At 37.4% G+C, this 20,230-nt stretch overlaps 5 protein-coding genes across 5 annotated transcripts; 3 read left to right on the top strand and 2 right to left on the bottom strand.

The window, feature by feature from the left end:
* Nucleotides 1–2,762: 2,762 nt before the first annotated feature.
* LOC113501447 (NADH dehydrogenase [ubiquinone] iron-sulfur protein 4, mitochondrial) lies at nucleotides 2,763–4,091 on the bottom strand (the record flags this gene model as incomplete). Its single annotated transcript, XM_026882592.1, has 3 exons — nucleotides 2,763–3,274; nucleotides 3,687–3,852; nucleotides 3,955–4,091. Coding segments are annotated over 3 exons (660 nt in total), but the record flags the coding sequence as incomplete, so codon positions are not given.
* Nucleotides 4,092–4,234: 143 nt separating this feature from the next.
* On the top strand, nucleotides 4,235–15,650 carry LOC113505014 (inhibitor of Bruton tyrosine kinase). Its single transcript, XM_026887535.1, has 15 exons — nucleotides 4,235–4,449; nucleotides 4,923–5,294; nucleotides 5,920–6,097; nucleotides 6,535–6,752; nucleotides 9,147–9,335; nucleotides 9,672–9,908; nucleotides 10,201–10,337; nucleotides 10,758–10,892; nucleotides 11,275–11,572; nucleotides 11,861–11,983; nucleotides 12,464–12,740; nucleotides 13,153–13,339; nucleotides 13,475–13,676; nucleotides 13,921–15,150; nucleotides 15,428–15,650. Exons 2-15 carry the CDS (start codon nucleotides 5,130–5,132, stop codon nucleotides 15,557–15,559), a joined length of 3,708 nt encoding a protein of 1,235 aa, XP_026743336.1. The 5' UTR covers nucleotides 4,235–4,449; nucleotides 4,923–5,129; the 3' UTR covers nucleotides 15,560–15,650.
* On the top strand, nucleotides 6,759–8,451 carry LOC113505024 (tetraspanin-1-like). The gene has a single exon (XM_026887546.1). The coding sequence runs from the start codon at nucleotides 7,396–7,398 to the stop codon at nucleotides 8,413–8,415; it is 1,020 nt and encodes a 339-aa protein (XP_026743347.1). The 5' UTR covers nucleotides 6,759–7,395; the 3' UTR covers nucleotides 8,416–8,451.
* A 381-nt stretch (nucleotides 15,651–16,031) lies between the features above and the next one.
* Nucleotides 16,032–16,571, bottom strand: LOC113505035. The gene has a single exon (XM_026887551.1). It carries the CDS (start codon nucleotides 16,464–16,466, stop codon nucleotides 16,092–16,094), a length of 375 nt encoding a protein of 124 aa, XP_026743352.1. The 5' UTR covers nucleotides 16,467–16,571; the 3' UTR covers nucleotides 16,032–16,091.
* A 2,396-nt stretch (nucleotides 16,572–18,967) lies between these two features.
* On the top strand, nucleotides 18,968–19,800 carry LOC113505049 (actin cytoskeleton-regulatory complex protein PAN1-like). The gene is made up of 2 exons (XM_026887559.1): nucleotides 18,968–19,049; nucleotides 19,124–19,800. Exon 2 carries the CDS (start codon nucleotides 19,133–19,135, stop codon nucleotides 19,682–19,684), a length of 552 nt encoding a protein of 183 aa, XP_026743360.1. The 5' UTR covers nucleotides 18,968–19,049; nucleotides 19,124–19,132; the 3' UTR covers nucleotides 19,685–19,800.
* The last annotated feature ends 430 nt before the right edge of the window (nucleotides 19,801–20,230 follow it).

The raw sequence follows: 20,230 nt of genomic DNA on the forward strand, positions 1-20,230 counted from the left end.
CTAGACTAGTAATAAAACGCTAGCTAGCAACATAAGATAAATTATACTTCTCAAAATCGGAACGAAAAGTAACTCATGCACAATCTCACATACCTCGCTAGATATTAAAAAAAAACGAATATGTCATAATTTTGACATTGGAAAAGGTTACGAAAATGGCGACAATTTAGCCAACGCATTCGGCAATTTCTTGAAATCGGTGCTCTTGATAAATGTTTAAAATACTAGTCAGGGAGATGTATTTCAAGCGTTGGCGTTAATTCACTGTTTGCCTAATACCTACAGTATTACATGACAACTAATTTAAGATTTCCTTTTCTCGCACAACCGACGGACAGTGCTGACTGCAGACAGTTGTACAAAATGAGCAACATTCGCACAAATCTCAATAGATAAATTAGTTTATGATAGTAAATTTATCGTATTTATTTGTTAGATTGTAAAAGACAATACCTACTGGTTTTTATTAAAAGTTTGTTGACATAATATCGTTATTTCTTTCCGTAATTAAGTAAATTATAGGAAACTGCTTTAAATATTATAACAATTTTAAATCTGTATTGATTCTGTTACATTTTGTATTTTGTTAACATTTAGCCCGTCCACAATGTTCATTTTGTTAATTGTTTTATAGTTATAACATTAGCTGCTAATAAATAGTATTAACAAGTTGCTAATATAGGCGCACCAAGTGCTTTCTGATTATATTTTAGCTGCATTTGTGTAAAATCGAGGCGAAAAGTGATCACTTTGTACGCTGGTAGATAATTAGGTACCAGTATCGCTTTCTGAATCGATTGTACAAGTATGACGAGAATTTACCTAGTACGATGGTAAAACGTTCAATTAAAACGTTGATACGGTTTAATAGATAAATTAATATAGAATTAGCTTTTTTTCTAAAGGAAAAGTTTAAAAGAAAATTTTAAAAAATTCTCTAGAAGTATACTTGAGCAGGTACATTTAAAACCCCAAATATTATTCATTTAGCAAGGACCAAACGTTCTTTTGTTTCAAAAACTTTTTCTCGATTTTCTAATTAAATCCTTGACCAACTTTTGAATTCATTTGTATTTAGAATTTTCGAGGCCTGTATCAAATTATGCTAGACTTTTAGATGCTGACACCTTGTAACATACCTACTAGAATTTGTACCACCTCGCTTTGTGACAAGTTTTACACAATTGCTTTGAACCATTCGGTATCTCAACGACCCACTCACTAAATAAATTTTAAATTTTAAACGGAGAAGGCATAATAAAATTGTTCTAATAGAAATATATTTCTCAATATTGTTCATTACTATGTAAATAAAAGAGGATGCAATAATTTTCATAATTTTATCTATAGTTATATTGTGAAGAGGTTGTTAGTGATTACTTTTAACTATATTTTATAATATGTACGATGTACATGTAAAACTACTGTAGTTAGTGAAATTGCAATATTCAGAGCATGTGTCTGCGCATGGTTCGATTTGTGTAAAATATGTTTAAATTGTATGATATGTAAATAAAAACTTAAAGTGAGACCTGCGAAATATGATTTTCTTCCGAGGTACAAAATATAAATTAACCATGTTGAAAACTATGATTAAATGAAAATATAGAAGTGTTGCATTTTTATTATTTGGAATTCCTTGATTCAATTTAACAACTAAGTCATTAGTTTTTCTCAGGACTACGCCATAGCGCCCTTATGAGCAGTGAAGTTCACATAGTGACGTCTCTACGCCATAATCATCATATTCCGAAAAGTACATTTGCATATTATTCTCATACCTCTTTTTCGATGAGAGTTACGCCGAAATGCTATTTTAATATTCTACAAAATTATAAACGCGAAACTTTGTATGTTTCTCTTTCACGCAAAAACCACTAAACGGATTTAGACGAAACTTGGTACGCAGATAGTATATAACCAGGATTAAGACCGGATAGATTTTACCCTAATTTTATTCCAGTGGGATTTATTTCGATTTACAGCGGGTGGCCATATCTAGTATGAAAATATTGTATGTAAGGTATAGGTACGCTTAAAAATCTGTGCAAATAGTCTTCAAATTATTTATACTTAACATTCTCACAATTGATTTGGAACATCGACATCTTCAGATATATAACTTCATACAAAGCGTCATAATTATAGTAACAAACACATCGCCAATAATTTCAAAGCATCTAAACTAATCTAAAGTATTTAATAATAGGATACAATTCATGAAAATGAACTGAATTTCAATATACTTAAGGTTCTTTTTGATAAATCGACTGTAAGTCATTCTTGTCTTGAACAAAATGAATGAGCATCGGTTGTCACTTTTCTTTAGGGCGTGACGTCATTGGTTGTACTTTGCTTATCGTTTGTAAATGTAATTTCGAATTGTAAGGTGTAAGTGCGCCGATATTCGGAAACCCGAAGTGCACGGATAGCCGAGTGGTGAGACGTGCCGTGGGTTAGATTCCCGCGTAATACAAGCATTGGTTTAAACTGCGAATGCTTGTTTTGAGTCTAGGTGTTTTTGTGCATGTAACGTAAATGTGCCAAAATAACGAAAAAAGATCCCCCATGCTTTCCATTGTGTAGAGATTTGTTTGACAACCAAAAATCAAAAGCATGTTTAGAGCCATCAATAGTTATTCGGTGCACAGACATTCACAATATTGTTGGCTTAAAAAAGCTATTTCAATTACACAGGATTATTATTAATCTAGGATCAATACAAATCATCTGAGATCCCTTAATTTGATTAAAAATACAAATTCTGCATCAGAAACAAATAATTTATTTAGTTGACTAATAATTTATACAGGATTTCTATTTAATATGTTCTGCATCCTAAATCATTTGATAGTTGTTACGGTTGAATTTATCTATGCATAAAAAAAATAACAGAATCAAGTCATTATACTAACATTTACTTCGTAGACACCCTGGTGCGTTTGTTCCATGAGAAGTTGACTGAGTAGCTCTTGGGCTTGAACGCCTTCTGTATTTTAGGTACGTCGAGGTACCAGGACCATCCATTCTTTTCGCAATGCTGAATGGCTTCATCTGGAGATCTGAAGACAACCTTCATGTTGGACAGCGGATCTCCAGTTGATGTCCAACCCATCAGGGGATTTTCCCAACGCTGACGAGTGTCAAACTCCATCTCCCAATGGTGGATGTTGCTTGTACCACTTTGCATTGCGTTCTTCGGTTGTTGATAGATGCGCACCCGACGACACCTGATGTGTTCCTCTGGTACTCCACTAACAGGAGTCAGGTCCACCTGGAAAGTTAAATAAAAGAAATCGAATAATTTATATTGAACTACCGGGATGGTTGGCGCTCTTTGGGGAGGCCTATGTTCAGCAGTGGACGGCGATAGGGATGATGATGATGATGATATTGAACTGAGTTCAATTTATCAATAATATAATTTTAGTATAAATCTAATGATGCACAGGCCACAGCAAAATTAATCCCTTGATATCATGTTTCAGGCTGGTAAAAAAATAAGAAGGTTTTTGTCTATGTTACATTGGCAGATCATACATTAAAGCTCACCAACCCATAATTGCTGTTACTAGCATAAATGTAATTAAAACAGAAAAAATACCCCAAGCCATGGGTGCTTAAAGTATTGAAACATTAGTTATACCCTAGATGAATAAAATTTACTAAGTAAATAGACTGTTTACCTTGAGTGGGACCGTGATAGTGGAATCCAAAGCATGTCTTTGACGTGCCTCTTCAGGCAGCGCAGTTACGGCGTCATTCTCGATTTTAGGAGCCTCTTTTCGACAAATAGGATCGCAATCGGCCAGTTTCATATACGTTGGACATGTCGAAAAGGCAGGCAAAGACCTTAAAACAAAATCTACACGTTATAGCACCAAGGAATAAGTGAGAACGCAATTACTTGTAAAGTAAGTTTTTAATGTAGATGATGTCTATAAATGTCCTTACCTAGACAGCTGAGTTCTAGATAAACTCGATGTATGTCTTAACACCTGAAACATGTTATTTTTTACGTAACAATCGGTCAATGAAAATATACCAACCACAATCTGTCTATTTGTGAGAAAAATGTCAAATCCCAGATGTCAGTGAAGTACTTTGACAGTGACAATGACGTCAACAGAGTCAGATATTGCCAGAATGAATAATAATGTTTTTGAATGAATTACTTTAATTTCGTTTTTCATCTGTGCCTCAAGTGACAAAAAAGTTACAATTTATTGTCAAAGAGTTGTAGCTTGCTTGTCAAATCAAATTTGGATTCGTCTTGCGAATATAGCAAAAATCTATTAGCAGCGCTATTTCAAAAATAATTGTTTTAAGCTTATGTAATTCATTGTAGCTTATGTTAAAGTGTGAATTTAATTATTATTCTACGTGAAAAATGTTGTGCAATATATGTTCAGTGTGCATTGAAGTTACAACAGCTGTTTTCATGTAAAGGTGATATTAGTTTACGATTTATTACACGTCTATTTATAAGTTACAAATACCTATAAACATTTTCTTACGAATCAAAATATCATTAATTTGCATATTTCTTGTTGCTGTACTAAATGCCGGAATGCCGGCACTTACATACGACCTTGAAGATATATATTTTTGATAGTTACGGATTTGTTTTGTAACTCTAAACCATAGTATATTCCTTAATTTTTTCTTATTTCTCACTTTTCAGTGAAAGTTTTGTGGAGGTCCGCCACATAATTACGTTAATGAAACTCCAAACAGACAAATTATTATGATTGCATTAGTTTGAAAATTCTGTTGCAATATCTGTTTCAGTATACAATAGTACGATTAAAAGTACAATTTAATATATTATTATTTAATATCAATGAAAATAATAATTAAAAATTAAATTAGCTGCTTTCTTGTTTACATATGTTTCATGAAATTAATTCTGTTCTTTTTAGATTGCCTCCACTCCAATCATGTCCTGCTAAAGAGGAACCCGTAGCTCCCTTGGGAGCTACCGCGGAGCTGAGCTCTACATTGTACCTGTTATATTAATCATAATCAAGTTTCTTCACACATATCTGACAGAAGAGAGATCTAGTCTATATAGCACAATAGATTAGTGACTACGTACCAGCAACTGCGGTACTAAGCGGACCATTAAAATGAGTAAGCACAAAGTAGAACTAGACTGCACCTCACGGTGCAGATCGAGAAACCATGGACAAGCTCTTACAAGTGCCATTACAAAGAGATCAGCCAGTGATGAAGCATTGGCTAGCTTCATTAAAGGAACCTGCGCTAATTTCAACAAGGCTTTTGATTTTGAGGTTGGTATTTTAATGATTAAATATTTCAAACATGAGATTTGTGATTGGTTTATATTGCCTGAAAAAAATTACATATTTAAAAATTGATTGAGACAAAGTTAAAATTATGTCTCTTTATTTCTGCTCATGATTTTGCACTTTGCACAATTCATAATATCTCTTTTTTTATTGCACAATGTAAATAAATGTGCAAAAAAAAGTACATTTTATAATTATTATAAATTATTATAAATTATATTATTGCACAATAGGTCAAAATATGCATATGAAGTTAAAGAGCACTCCAAAATCATAAATAAGAACAATGATTGTGCAAGTTGCGACATACAATTTTTATTTTATTGACACCCTCTTTCAATAATTTCTTACTTGTGACGTGGGGCCTTTAGACTTAGCCCCTTACCAAGCCTCCTGGATCAGGCAAATGCTTGTCCTATACGGTTATCGAAACCGCAAACGTCACGAATAAGTTTGGCGTGGTTTACCTATACGACTGCTATTTGTGCACTCGATGGACGAGGCTGAAATTATTATATCTCTTTAATATTTAAGCTGCATAATTCTGTAACGCATTGGTAACGGGAACGATATAATGAGTCATCATTACGTAATCTGATTCTTGCAGGGTCGCACAGCTCTCCACATGGCTGCATCTCGCGGCCGGATCAATCTCATGGATTGGCTGACACGCCACTCAACTGAAGCGTTCATTAACGCACGAGACCGCGAGTCCGGATACACGCCCCTACATAGAAGTGTGTTCTATGGCCAGATACATGCTGCTGTTGGGCTCATGAGAATAGGTATGAGTCAAAGTAATTAGCCGATAATCGATTGTTTATCAGGATGGTTCTACTAGTCGTTAACAAAAATAGGGGTCAATTATGAGCGCGCGCTCCAGTTCGGCGGCATGGTGATCTTGATAAACCGTCATATCAAATAATTATGGAGCCGTCACACGTTTTTTCTTAACAACTCAGTTCTCAGACTAGCATATTATACTACCTAATTAATAATTGAATATTAATGTAGTATTTTTATAGAACCTATGAGCGGTTTTTATCTAACTAAGATATACGATCAGATGTCCTCAAAGCACATTAAACGTACTCGCCTTGATTTATGAAATTTTCTTTGGAGAACTATACCTTAATACCTTTCATAATTTTAGACACATATTCAGTCATAAACCAGTCTAAAACAGTAGTCCAACAAATGAAAAATACTTTGGCAATTACAGGTGTAAACACAGACATAGTCGACAAAGACGATTACAGGGCATTTGAGCATGCAATGCTTGATAAGCAATACATGTACAAGCAAGATGGCAAGGAACCGAGCGAGGTGTACATGTGGGGGAGCAACTCCAACTACACACTCGGTACTGGCACACAACAACAACGGAACACTCCGGAATTGCTGACCTGCTTCAATAGAACCAATACTAGTGTTAAACAGGTATGTGGTCAAAAATACGACTAAGTTAACCGAAGAACAAAATTAAAAGGACACTTTTTTTTAAACTGATTAAATATACTTCCTATTCTTCACTGATGTAGGATGTAGGTCCTAAAAAGAGTGCTAACGATCTTAATCTTATTGTCTCTTATTTATAAAAACACATAAATATTAAATAAATGTACAATCTAGTGGTATATTTAATTCTGTTCTTTTTATTTCTAAGTTTTCAAAGCTTTAAAGTACGCAATGGTCTTTCATTCGCGGTATTATATTTAAGGTTAATGGCCTGTGTAAAACATGATGTGATAGTGTTATCTACGACTAATAGGGTCACTGACATCTGAAATTTGAATACGGTAAGACAGAAAATGCAAGCGATGATCCCACGTATCATTCATATTAAAGTAAAGCATATCAAAGCAAACCCCAAATAAATTTAGGTTAGGGCAGACAAAAAGAGGATTATAACATTAAATATGATATCTTCTTAAAGCTAAAACTTTTTCGTTAAAAATATGCTGGCCTGCAAGATTTCTGGACATAAGTCACAAACACAAACAGTATCAAACGTCAGTTTTGGAAATAACCTATACAGATTAATTATAATTTATTTTCATAAATATTCAAACATATAGCAAACATGCACACAATTGGCTTGCCGCGAACGTGTTTGGGATTTACGAATATACTGTTCTTTATGTTCGGCTTTGTCGGATTAATAATATGCGTTTGGTGCGCCCTCAACACTGAATTCTTCCGTGATGTGAACTACACTATAACGAAAAGTTCTCTAGTCGACGTAGTTGCTAAATTCGTGAATCTAAACTTGTGGCTCACGCCTTTAACGACGATACTGATACCGATTGCTTTGCTTTCAATGATGACGTCATGTTGTGGAGTGTTGGGAGCCGGGTGCAAAGTAAAATGCGCGGTAAAAACCTACATATTCCTCGTCTCCATGCTCTCTCTCATCGCCTTCTGGATATTCTTCATATCAGGCGTGTACAACATCTACACGAAGAACGAGAGTACGAAGCGATCCTTACAGATATCCATAAGGCAGTACTATGGGAAAGAAAACGATTTCATCACTTACATTTGGGACTACATAATGGTCAAACACGAATGCTGTGGTGCGGTGAATTATAAAGACTTTGCTAAAAGCCCGTGGCTCAAAACAAATCCGAACAAAATATATCCTGTCCAGTGTTGTAAATTGGCTAACGTGAGTGCCCTCATCCCGGTCTCAAAAGACTGCGGAACGAATCTAGACCCAGAGATTCTGTCAAATAAAGATGTCGGATGTTTCGGTGCTCTACGAATAGCGATCGTCAACAATAAAGGGAAAATTATATTCTACATTATATTGATAGCATTTTTGTATTCAACGTTGACGCTTTTCGCTTACTGCATTATTAGAGGAGAGCCGTTGCTAGGGGCAATGGCGGGCAGATTCACAGAACTGTTGCCTTCCAAAGCTCGCGACGATGGGAACAAGGTTATACCGTCAAATGTGTCTTTGGGGAACATGGTGTATGTGGAGGAACAGCCCAAGAAAGTGGTCAAAGTGGTGTCGTCTGCGAACCCATTCCAATCTTACAAGTACACTCCAAGCGCGTATAACAACAGCGAGGATTATCGCCATACTATGAGAAAATAAATATAGTCATTAAATTATTTTTATAGTTATATTTAAGAAGTTTTTTATTTCGCTAGTGTTGATTCCTAGTTATAAGTCGTTATCACCGATATTACTTTAACTATCAGCTATTTGAGTACCACTTTACGACTGCATTGTTGGTTGAATATGTCATAAACGTAAATAGATGCATTTATCTTCATAAAGAAAACCCAGTTTAATAAAGAGGCGGAATTTAAAATGAACAGATATTATTTTTAGGAAAAAATTAAGGGAATCGATAAATAATCGAGTTTTAAATCACCAACCAAACTTGGAAGGCATTTTTGTGACCATAGCTATATTTGAAGAAGAAATAAGATAAATTACAACAGCCAAGATTATAAAAAACTTTGAATGTACAGCAAGAAATAAGACTTTATTTTTTAAGACACCTAAAATGTGGTGTTCGTACTAGTTTTTAGGTCTACTTGGTTGGACTTTTTTTTTATCTAGCCCACTGTTTCTCACTGCTAGGCAAAGGCCTCCTCAAATCCTTCACGATTCTCTGTCCTGGGCCTCATGGAGCCAGCCCGAGCGGTAGGCGTTAAGATCGTCTCGCCTGGTCGATCTTCGGCCTGGATTTACTGTATTCACAATTTCTATTATAGTCTAAAGAGAGAAATTTTAAGAAGCCCATATAAATAAACGGTAATGTTTTCTATGAAAAGGAGAGAATAAAAAAGTATAATTTGGACAATTTCTCCCCGCAGGTGTCCCTGGGTAAGTTCCACAGCGTGTGGGTGTGCAGTAAGGGCGAGGCGTGGTGTTGCGGGCAGCTGGCGCGCGCCGGCGGCCCCCCCTCCACGGCGCTGCGCCCCACGCTGCTCAAGCTGCCTGAGAAATGTACGGCTGTCGCACTTACACTCACTTCTACAGTGTTTCTATTGGAAAGTGGGATGGTAAGCATGAGTTTTTTTCTTTATCTGTAGTTACATAATTGCCTTGTGCTATGGTAAGCTACAAAATGGAATCTTATACGACATTAGTTAGGTAGGTATATGGAACCATGAATTTTATGTGAGTCCAAACTGTCTTATTAAGTAAACATCTCTGGTTATCGCACTAATCTATACGAATGACGAAAAAAAAATTCTACATAAATTCGCTTAGTTAAGTCTTTATTAATCTTATTTTAATATAATAATATTTTTTTTTAATTAGAAGACAATTTTCAAAATCCTACAACAAGGTTTCTCTCAATTCAGTACTTTAACCAACATAAATCAATTCCCCAGGTACTACAATACGCCCTAAACGCTACGGACAACGTGAGCCGCGCGACCAGCGAGGCCCCGCCGTACATCAAGCTGCCTTCAGTCAAACCTGTCATCAAACTGTCGAGCCCGCTCGGCGTGTGCGGGGCGAAGGCCCACGCCGTCGTGTGGAACACCCGCGCTGTGTACACCTGGGGCACTAATAATGGACAGCTGGGGCATTCTAATGATGATAAAGTTATCAATATGCCTAGAAAGGTTCGGTTTCTGTTTTTTTTTTATATTTAACTGGTTTGGTCCGTTTTCTTGCGCACCTGTTGGCAGTGATGTCATATAGAAATTGGTTATTTCATTTCTTAATACTTGGGCCATTCAACACAACTTTTTCCTTGCCTTACAAACCAACAATTACACCTGAAGACTTTGTTAAGAATTTAGTTTTATTTAACCAATGTCAAAGATTTTAATAGTCATGAATTCCTTATTCCTATAAGACGATTATACTCATGCTAGTAAGCTACATATTCAACTTATTTAATAAAATCACCAGGTGGGTATATCGATGAATAATAAGGAAGAAGCCGGCATCCAGCTAGTGGACGCTTCTGACGCGGCCACCGTCATCACCACCAGCCGCGGTGACGTGTACCTACTGCACAAGTACATCTGCAAGAAGATTGCCATCAAGTAAGCGACATTATATGTATCTATTAAAGACACTGGTCACTAGATGTAGACAAAAAGTAGTCTTAAAACAAATGTATCCAAGTTAAACGTTTTCATGGCAATATCTTGAAGACATTGTAGCATTTCTTGAAGTGTTCTTATGATATCTTTGGGAGAGTAAATTACATCGTAATGTAACGAGTTACGGTGCCACGTTGTTCTCTCCCCCGCGGCTGGCACGTGATGCAATGCTATGCGTTTCCACGTGTCGGCATCAAAACGCGGCTGTTAGAAGTCAGTAAGAGTCGCACTACCCGTTCCTTTCCCCGAGGGAGTGTTCATGAGGATTCGCCCTCCATGTCCATACCAAAAAAAAACTTGTACTTATACTCGCTATGGAAGCTGTTCATAAATACATAACAAAATTTTTACAATTCCCAGACAAATCAACTTGCGTCAAGTATGCGTGGAAGCCAAAGTGAGTGACACGGGCGCGTACTCCCGCGTCACAGTACTACTACTCACCAACGTCGGGCAACTCTTTATATGGCAGGATACCACCAATAAACTTACCAGGTACAAATCTGACTTGTGAAGTTACGATATTTTTAAGTATGATATTCCACGGTTAGCCGAGTGTCGCAAGCTCTATCCCCGTGTAAGACAAGCATTTGTGTGATCCACGAATACTTGTTGTGTTTTTGCGCACCTGATTTGAATGTTTGTGAAAACCCCCGCGACTCAAGGATTAAAATACTGCGGGAGTGGTTAAAAATACATCTTACATGCATAAAGATCAAACACGGAACAAGCATTCGTGGATCTCACAATCGAATCGAAGGGGTGTCAAACCCGCGGCACGTCACCTACACTGGGTTTTTCATTGGCATCCACCAGATCCCGACAAATACGTGTGAGTAAACCATTGCATTATTTAATATTTATTTACTCGTTCTAGATGCGTATTCGGTCTCGTCCATCAGACAATAATAACCAACGTAGCGCTGACTCACGACGCCCTTTACTTCGCAACTAAATACGGAGAAGCATTTGTCGGGACCATATCCCGCAAGGCCCCGCCCACCGCGCCTCCGCAGCCAATCAGGAAGGAGAAGGAAAGAGACAACAAGTCCGCCCTCGTCAAGTTCTTAGAAAAGGACGACTGTACTTCTGTGAAGATTACTAAGATACCGAATGTTTATAGAGCTGTATCCATTGCTGTGGATAGTGAGGGACTCAATTTTGGATGTTTGCAGGTAAGTCTTGAAATTTTTTCGTGCACGTACAATACGCACAACCGCATGCAACAGGCCCATTATATTGTGTTCTCACATTGTCTTTCCAACCCATTATCTTTATCGGAGATCGAAAGCTCTTGATGGGAGCTTAAAAAAAATAGAAGGGAAGTATAAGAGAAACAAGGCAGATAAACTAAAAATAATATACTCCGTTAATATGAAATTTATTTCTAAGTAAGAGTGCCCCTAGAATATGAATGATTATTTAGTCTGTATATAATACATAAAGTTTTCATATTATTGCAGATAAAACCGACTTGCGGTCTAAAGTCCCTACCGCAGCTGTCACCGTCAAGTCTGGCCAAACAAATGGACACTCTGCGAGAAACCGCCTCAGAAGACGACCTGCTTCACGACGTTGTTTTTAAGGTATTTTACATGATAGTTACTATAAAACAAGTATTTTCTTGTTGTATTTCACTGTAATAATGTAAGACTGATCATCTTATTCAATAAGGCATTCAAAAATGAACTCTATGTGTATAGTAATGCTGTACAATTATATGGTTTGGTAACTTGGTTCATTCTTTTATCGACTTTAAAAATTACATACTTAACGTTTATAATACTTACATTTTTAAATATACATACAAATACAAAAAACCACGTATATTAAAAAAAAATAAAAAATAGTGTCCAACCAGCAACGGGAACAGGGCCCAAGCTGCCGGTGCCGGAGCCGTTAGGGCTCCAGGGAGAGGAACCTTTTCCTTCTTATTATTATTATTTTTGACTAGAATACCACACTCACAGTCCATTTTTAATGTTATTAGAATTTTACGTAGGTTTTCCGTTGTTAGTGCTAGTTATCGCCAATGCCAGCTAATAACAATAATGAAACTTTTCCAGGTTGGCACAAAACGCTACCCCGCTCACATGTTCATAGTAGCCTCAAGCAGTGAACATCTCTACAACTTATACCAGGACAAACTTGTAAACCCTGGTGATAAGCCAGAGATTCTGCTAGAGAATGTCCATCCAGAAGCCTTCGAGAGGGTCCTGAAGTTCATGTATACTGGTTCCTGTGATGTGGCGGAACTAGGACCCTGTGGGTTGAAGGTCAAGAAGGAAGATGTGAAGAAGGAAAAGGAGGAACCGGTTGAGGAAGTCGAGTCGGATGTCATTGGTAAGTGGTGAACAGATTTTTAGTTCTCAAGGTCAAATCAAAATTGAACCGGAACTGGGGCTAAGGATTAATTTACGTCACGCAAAAAGTTTTCGATAATTACTTTTTATTCAACCGAAATGCATTTTATTTACATAGTTTTAAAGTCTGTTTGAGTGTCATAGTGAAATCCAGCTCGACAACTTAACGCTTGCTCTGAAGCGCTGAGCAAATGATTCGTTTCTTTTTTTTTCAAGAAATAATAGATAGATGGACAAAGAACTATGCAATGATACCCGTGCCGTTTTCTAAATTCTGAATTATCTTTCCTTAAAAAAATATCTAATTTGATATCAATGTAACACACAGCAAACCCTCCATAAAATCTGAATACGAATTTTATACTGACCTACTTCCTGATATACCCTAACAGAAAATCCATCAGAGATATCAGCATTCGAGGTGTACAGCTCCCAAGGCGACAAGCCGCGGCGTCGCGCCCGCCGCAGTGCGGACACTCCGCCGCGCGCGCACCTGCACTGCGACCCCGTGAAGCTGGTGCAGGCCACCGCCAAGCGGCTGCACGTCATGACGCTGCACAAGCTACTTGATAAGTTCTAGTTAGTACTGTGTTTATTTAGATACCGGTTGAAGATTGAAAGTTTGTCTAGTAGAGGTTATGGTATATTATTATGTAACTAACCCTCACTCCTCAACTTAAAGTTCACTTCAATAAGTTTCTATTATGTCTGTAGTTACAAGGACGGCTCGGTCCACCTGAAGGACAGCGCGTCGCTGCCCGCCAGCGCCTGCGCGGGCTGGCAGCGCGGCAGCCTGCCCCGCCTGCGCGACACCAGCGTGCGCGCGCGCGCCGGCGCCGCGCTGCCCGCACACCGCGCGGTGCTCGCCGCCCGCCTTGACTACTTCAGTGGGATGTTCATGCATGCCTGGACAGAGGTCAGTCAGGACTGTTTGATTCTGGGATAAGTCGGCCTTATTTGACTCCCGAATGCCGAATGAAAATGATTTAGTTACGCAAATAAAATTATTAGATATCCCAAATAGAAAGTTTGATCATGTTGATAAAAAAAATTAGAATCACATATAAAACTGAAATCTTCTTCAGAATTACTTAAGTAATGACTTTTCTATAAATACTACGTAACGAATTTGATTTTCAACCATTTTGTTTTATTTTCAGAGTAAAGTGATGTCAACAGTATCACTTCCAATCAACTACGCCATCTTGCAGCCTGTCATTGACTTCCTCTATACAGACTCGTGCCCAGAACTAGAGAACTGCGACAGTATTGACTTTATATGCAACTTAATGATAGTCGCGGACCAGCTGTTCATCACTCGTCTTAGAGAAATGTGTGAGATCGCTCTAGCGAACCTGATCAACCTGAAAAACTGCGCGGAACTCTGCCAGTTCGCCCACACATACAACGCCATACAACTGAAACAGTGCTGCATGGAGTTCATCGCCCTAAACCTTTGTAGTGTCCTGGAAAACAGATCTTTAGACGTCCTAGAAGAAACTTTACTTGAAGATATCACTAAGTATTATTGTAAATTCAACCCAATCATGTCATCTAGAGTCATAACACCGTTCTACAATGCTCCAAGCGATGAAATCATTGAGGAGTTTGTTAAATCATGCCCAGTCAACTTGGAACTGACTGATGAGGATTACAAAAGAGATGACAGTCTCGTAGAATCAGCTAAGAAAAAGAGAGGAAAGAAAATAGAATATACAGACAGCGAAAAGGAAAGAATGAGGTATGAATCTGTTAGTTCAGTTACATCATTAGACTTATCAAACGAATTCTCCGGCGATATTACATTATCACTCAGAAAGTTATCGAAGGAAACCGAGAAAGGGGCCAAAGACAAACAAGAGAAATGGATTGAAGTGCCATCCTCGCAACAGAAACAGCAGAAAGTCGTCCAAGCGAGACTGAAAGCTATAAGTGTCGCTAAAGACATATTGAACGAAGCTCCCGTCGAATCTTTCATGAAACTAACCAAGAGTAGTTCCTCAAGTGCCATGACAATACAAGAGAATCTTCCCACCACTTCCAGACTATCAGTTTCGCCTAAAGACTCCCCGCTAGCCGAAATGGCTAGAAGCCCACAGGGCAACGTATTTATAAGCCATATAGGGCCAAAACTGTCCCAAAAACAGAGAAAAAAGATGGCTTTACAAGGAGTTGATACATCTACACAGAGTATTAATGATTACTTTGGCAAATTGAATGTTGGGAGCCCGCCGGAAAAGCCCAAGAATCCTTGGAAGATCTGTGAGGTGCCCGTAGCTAGCAGCAGCCTGAACTCCAAGCCCATTGAGTTTAATAAGATTTTGAATGACCAGAAGAAACAGAAAGAGGACCATTCTAGAATCATGACTAAGCCACTTGTATTGACACAAGTAACTATCATTTTGTATTATTTTTAATGTATCATTCACATAAAGAAACTAGATTCTTTATGGTAGCCTGATTTAACTTATTTAATAATGATGGAGCAAGTTTTAAGATTCTAACACCTTAGCTCCTAAATGGGTGAGCTTTTAAAGCAGTTATGTTTCATCTTTAATTTAAATTTTACTCACCTGAAACCTCAAGTTTATTTAAAACTTACTAATATAATCTGAAGTCTCATTAGACTCTCTATTTCCGAAAATAACAAAATCTTTTCTTTTTCAGCTGGAAGACAAAGCCATTGAGCAACTGGAGAGGTTCTATAATGTTCATGAAATAGATGATGAGTTGATCACAGTGAGACGCATTGAGCTTCAGGTGTCATCACCACAATGGCTACACACTGCCCCTAAGTGATAACTGTGCTATTTTATACACTTTACAAATATTCATATTGTTCTTATGATTTAAGATTGAGAATTATTTTAATATATGAAATATGACATGATTTTTTGGTTTTATTTAAGAGTGTGTTTTAGTTACAGTGCAGAATGAATACTTTGGCATTTGAATTCAACGATTCTGAAATGTTTAGTTGATAGTAACAGAAAATTGGTTATGGAAAACATTGTGCAACCTGGAAATCTTATATTGGAATCTAAATTTGCCTATGTGCAGTGAGCTTGTTTGGTCATCAATAACCAATCCTTATCTATTGGGGAAAGTAGCCTCTGACCGGAAAGATGGGTTTATTGGTGTTAAAGAAATGTCTTGTTTTTTTAGCACACAAAAGCTACATCTGTAAGATTCTTACACAGCAGAGGAATATTGTTTCCTAAGTAGATATAAGAGGAAGAAACAATGCTAATTTTACATTCAAAAACATCACTGTAACATTAACTATTTATTTCTAAAATTAATTATAAATACAAATTTCAAATCAATATCACTATTTCTTTGGAGGGAAAGATTTTAATAGCTGGTTTAGTTGTCTATGAGTCAGTTTCTTCTCTCCAGGGACGAGAATACCTTTCTTGCCTAATTCTCTTTGCGACGACATTCTCTCGCTGTACTCTTTGTAACATCCCTTAAAAGCTGCGACTTCCTTCAGGCACTGTTGCTGGTCGAACTCGGATTTCTTGAAACAGGCAAACATAACAGCCATTTCTTGCATACAAGCTGCCTCTTTCAACTTATCTCCTTTACCAGATACAGTTTTCTTCAGCTCCAAAGGTAACAACATTTTGAATGGAACTGGTTCTCTTTGTGGTGCCCTCGCACTTTTCTGCGATGGGCCCGCAAACAAAATAGGGTGCAACCTCATTTTAGCTTTTTAAATATTCTAAATCTTCTATAAACAAAATAATATTTTTCACCACTGATAAAAGTGAGGTTATAGTTACGTCCAATAGCACTAAAATAACTTGACAGTTGACGTTCGCCCAATGAAAGAGATAAAAATACGAAATTATGTAACAGCGACAGAGTGGGAAGGTTTTGTTATACTTAACATTGTTATAGTAAGAATTACTTGGACATTCAACTTTTTGACATACATAAATCGTTCGGAAATCACAAAAAATCAAAGACATTATTAACTCTGAGTAGATAATGCCTTTGCAAAAAATACATTATGACTTCCTGAATGGGTCCTCCATTATAAATGGGTATTAAATTAGTGACATAAGCCTTTTCATTTTACCTTGTTGAGAAGATGTAAACAGAAAATTACTTGTTTAATAATGGTCAACGATGTTTTTAATAAATTAAAATTTCGTTTAGAATATATGTATGAAAAAATAATGGTCTGTAATATTAGGTATTCTACATTGTAACAAAATTAGATTTCGAAATAAATGGGATTTCACAATGGAAGCAACAAAGTGAGCTTTATGACACGCCCTCCACCAGAGTAGGTACCGGAGCAGGTCCATGTACTTAGTAATTTCATTGTTTGTTTATACTTGACAAGATTAATTGCGTATCTAAGAGTAATGAAGACCTATAACTGTGGAAGCTTAACCTGCTTAACAAGTTGGATAAGACAAGTCATTGACTATCCACATGCTCAGGGCCCCAATTCTGCTGTTTACAATCACAATGGCCGATGAATAAATAAAAATTGGTTTAAAATGTTGAAATGAAACTACTTTTACGGATTTTATCGCGGTTTAATTTTAGATTTTAGTTCCCGACGTTTCGGTCTGTGTCCAGTCTGCCCGTGACCATGATACCTGCAAAGGTTTCGAAACGTCGGGAACTAAAATCTAAAATTAAACCGCGATAAAATCCGTAAAAGTAGTTTCATTTCAATGTCTAACATTCGCGTAAACCTAAGAAACCACTATTGGTTTAAAATGTCAATTTTGGATTTTTTCCTACAAAATAATTGGCAATTCAATACGGGACAGCACGCTCAAGGTCAACACAATGAATTTCCAATTATTGTCTTGACAAAATGCTTAAGAAAATAGGAGCACCTAATTTCAAATTTAATCCAAGTGCTACTCATTCATCGGGCTATTGTACCTAGCAGAATCGGGGCCCTGTGTGCTTGAAAATAAATACAACCTGGTCTATGATATAAAATACGTTTATCACAACGATTTCGATTGTAAAAACCAGTTTGCTCTGGGAACTGCCCTTAAACCTACTACTTATTTATTAGCTATAAGAAAGATTTATGAACATTTTAATATAAGATAATAATTTGCTTTTAAGACGCCGCTCCCCGCCGTAAGCCCGTAATCGCTAAGATTTCAATAAAAAACCAAGCTCTTTCAAGTCAAATATAGAGAAAAATCTCTATATGTATTTGACTGTAATGATCAAACTCAATACGGATTGGGAAAGTAAGAGAAATAAAACAATACTTGTAAGAGATTAGTTTGTAGGTGACATGAGAAACGTGAGAACAAAACTCCGTTTGTACGGTAAGTACCTATGTATATAGATAGGTAGCTATCAAACTAATTCTTTTATTAAAATACAACAAGCCGACTATTGATAATTCTGTATCTTTACGACTTCAGTAAAAACGTGTTACTGATCTGGTAATTAGAAACAAAATATATGGCTTGCAAATAAATATACTTTAATCTATTGTTTATCTTTTATTTGATGGAAAACTAACGAATTTCTGTTATTAGTTATAGCGTAGTAGTTACGTGTCTTTTTTTTCTTTCTCTACCCTGTCCACTCTCAGTAGGTACCATTTGACAGGTTTTAAATTTGACCACAAATTGTCCGTCCATGCAACTTTTTTTTACATTACAGTTACGACCTTTAAATAAATAAATAAATGCGGACAACATCACATACATTGTTCTGAACCCAAAGTAAGTTGCTAAAGCACTTGTGTTATGGAATTCAGATACAACAAAGGTACCACAAACACCCAAACCCGAGGCAATGTAGAAATCTGAATTTTTACATTGACCCGACCGGGGATAGAACCCGGGACCTCAGAGCTAGCGACACCTTGAAACCGGTGCGTACGCCACTCGAAAATATGATATGAAATCAGCAAATCATTCCTTTCGCTTAAAATAGGAGTCATTTAGGATGAGCTTACTAAAACCCATGTTCATTCCTTTGCCCTTTAACAGGTTCGCGGCAACTTACGGATAATCTCGCTAGACTACCAAATACTGAAACAACAATATAATAACAAATACAATGCTATTGTTATAAAATTATTATGAATGCAATAAGGAACATTTTTTTTATAAAAGACGAGATTGCAGTAATAAAGCAATACGCAACAATAAAATTTTAGGAGCCAATTTACACAATCTAGGAATATAATGATAAAATGCATTTTAGGCCTATATTCTCTGATAATACCTAATATAAATACTAAGCAGGTTGTCTGAATGGCATAGTCGTGTTTTACTCAGACATAACAGTAAGTATTTACTTACAAATCATTCAAATTTCAAAGTCTCATCTACCGTTTTCTGACGAATTTTGTTCTTGCAGGTAATCAAGATGAAATTCCTAGTCGCCATTGCCCTGATCGCCACCGTGGCTTCGGCCACCCCCGTCCGCCCCATCGGACAGCTCCTGGAAGCCATCAGCGCTCTGAGGCCACCAACCGTTGCTGCTGGACCCGCCATCCTCGAGCCCAACCCTATTGCCGTTGGACCTGCCATCGTCGACTTCCCCCTCCCCGAAGGTGCTCTCGTAGGAGCTCCCATTGCTCCCTCCCCCGTATCCATTATCGACGGCCCCGCCCCCGTATCTGACGCTAGCAGCACTCCTCTGGTCCAGATCATCTTGAACATCAACCAGGCTTCCGCTGAGTTGATCCCCGTTGGCCCCGTCATCGCTCCCGAGCCCGTGCACGTTGTTGAGTCCGCTCCTGAACCCGTCCAGGTGGTTGAGACCGCTCCCATCCCCGTGGCTCCCGTCCAGGTTGTGGAGGTTGCCCCCGAACCCGTGCAGGTTGTAGAGGTCGCCCCCGCACCCGCTGAGCCCGTCATCATCGGAGTGCCCGTCATCCCCTCCCCCGCCATCACCCTCCCCGAGGAACTCAACTAAGCGATACACATAACTTCGAATCTTCATAATTTATTTAAAACTCCGAAATACTTTGTTTATTTACGAATGAAAAAGATATGACAATACAATAAACTTTTTATGCCTACTACAAAAAAGTTTTTTTTTTACATTTATCATATATAAGTAGGTCTTCATATCTGTGGAAAATGAGTCTGCGGGACGCCATTTAATAAAGTCTTATGCCAAAAGGAGTTGTTAGGACCTACTTTTCTAATGGTATAAAGACGATATGGTATGTTCATAAATAAGGTTAATTAAATTTCGCCTAATAAAATTATACGAGAAATAATGCTTTTCGCTACATACAGATTGATCAGCTGGCACTCAATCATTCAACCATTTTAATAATAAATAAGGACTTTGCTTTTTGACAAGTGACGTGTCTTTGACTAGTCGGTTCAGCAAATAAACGCCATTCAATGGCAGAAATATAATTTGTCTACAGGGATTTGATATGACGCCACGTGATTTGATATCGCGTTACTTAATTCATCGTGATTCAACGTTGAGTACTATATCGTCTCT

This window comes from Trichoplusia ni, chromosome 2, assembly GCF_003590095.1.
Source record: "Trichoplusia ni isolate ovarian cell line Hi5 chromosome 2, tn1, whole genome shotgun sequence".
Classification (NCBI taxonomy): domain Eukaryota; kingdom Metazoa; phylum Arthropoda; class Insecta; order Lepidoptera; family Noctuidae; genus Trichoplusia; species Trichoplusia ni.

Excerpts from the sequence above, each read along its gene's own strand:
- LOC113505035 (XM_026887551.1), bottom strand. The coding sequence starts at position 16,466 with ATGAGGTTGCACCCTATTTTGTTTGCGGGCCCATCGCAGAAAAGTGCG.
- LOC113505024 (XM_026887546.1), top strand. The coding sequence starts at position 7,396 with ATGCACACAATTGGCTTGCCGCGAACGTGTTTGGGATTTACGAATATA.
- LOC113505014 (XM_026887535.1), top strand. The coding sequence starts at position 5,130 with ATGAGTAAGCACAAAGTAGAACTAGACTGCACCTCACGGTGCAGATCG. Across the intron at positions 10,338-10,757 it reads TGCAAGAAGATTGCCATCAA|ACAAATCAACTTGCGTCAAG; the intron begins GTAAGCGACATT and ends TACAATTCCCAG. Across the intron at positions 11,573-11,860 it reads TCAATTTTGGATGTTTGCAG|ATAAAACCGACTTGCGGTCT; the intron begins GTAAGTCTTGAA and ends ATATTATTGCAG.
- LOC113505049 (XM_026887559.1), top strand. The coding sequence starts at position 19,133 with ATGAAATTCCTAGTCGCCATTGCCCTGATCGCCACCGTGGCTTCGGCC.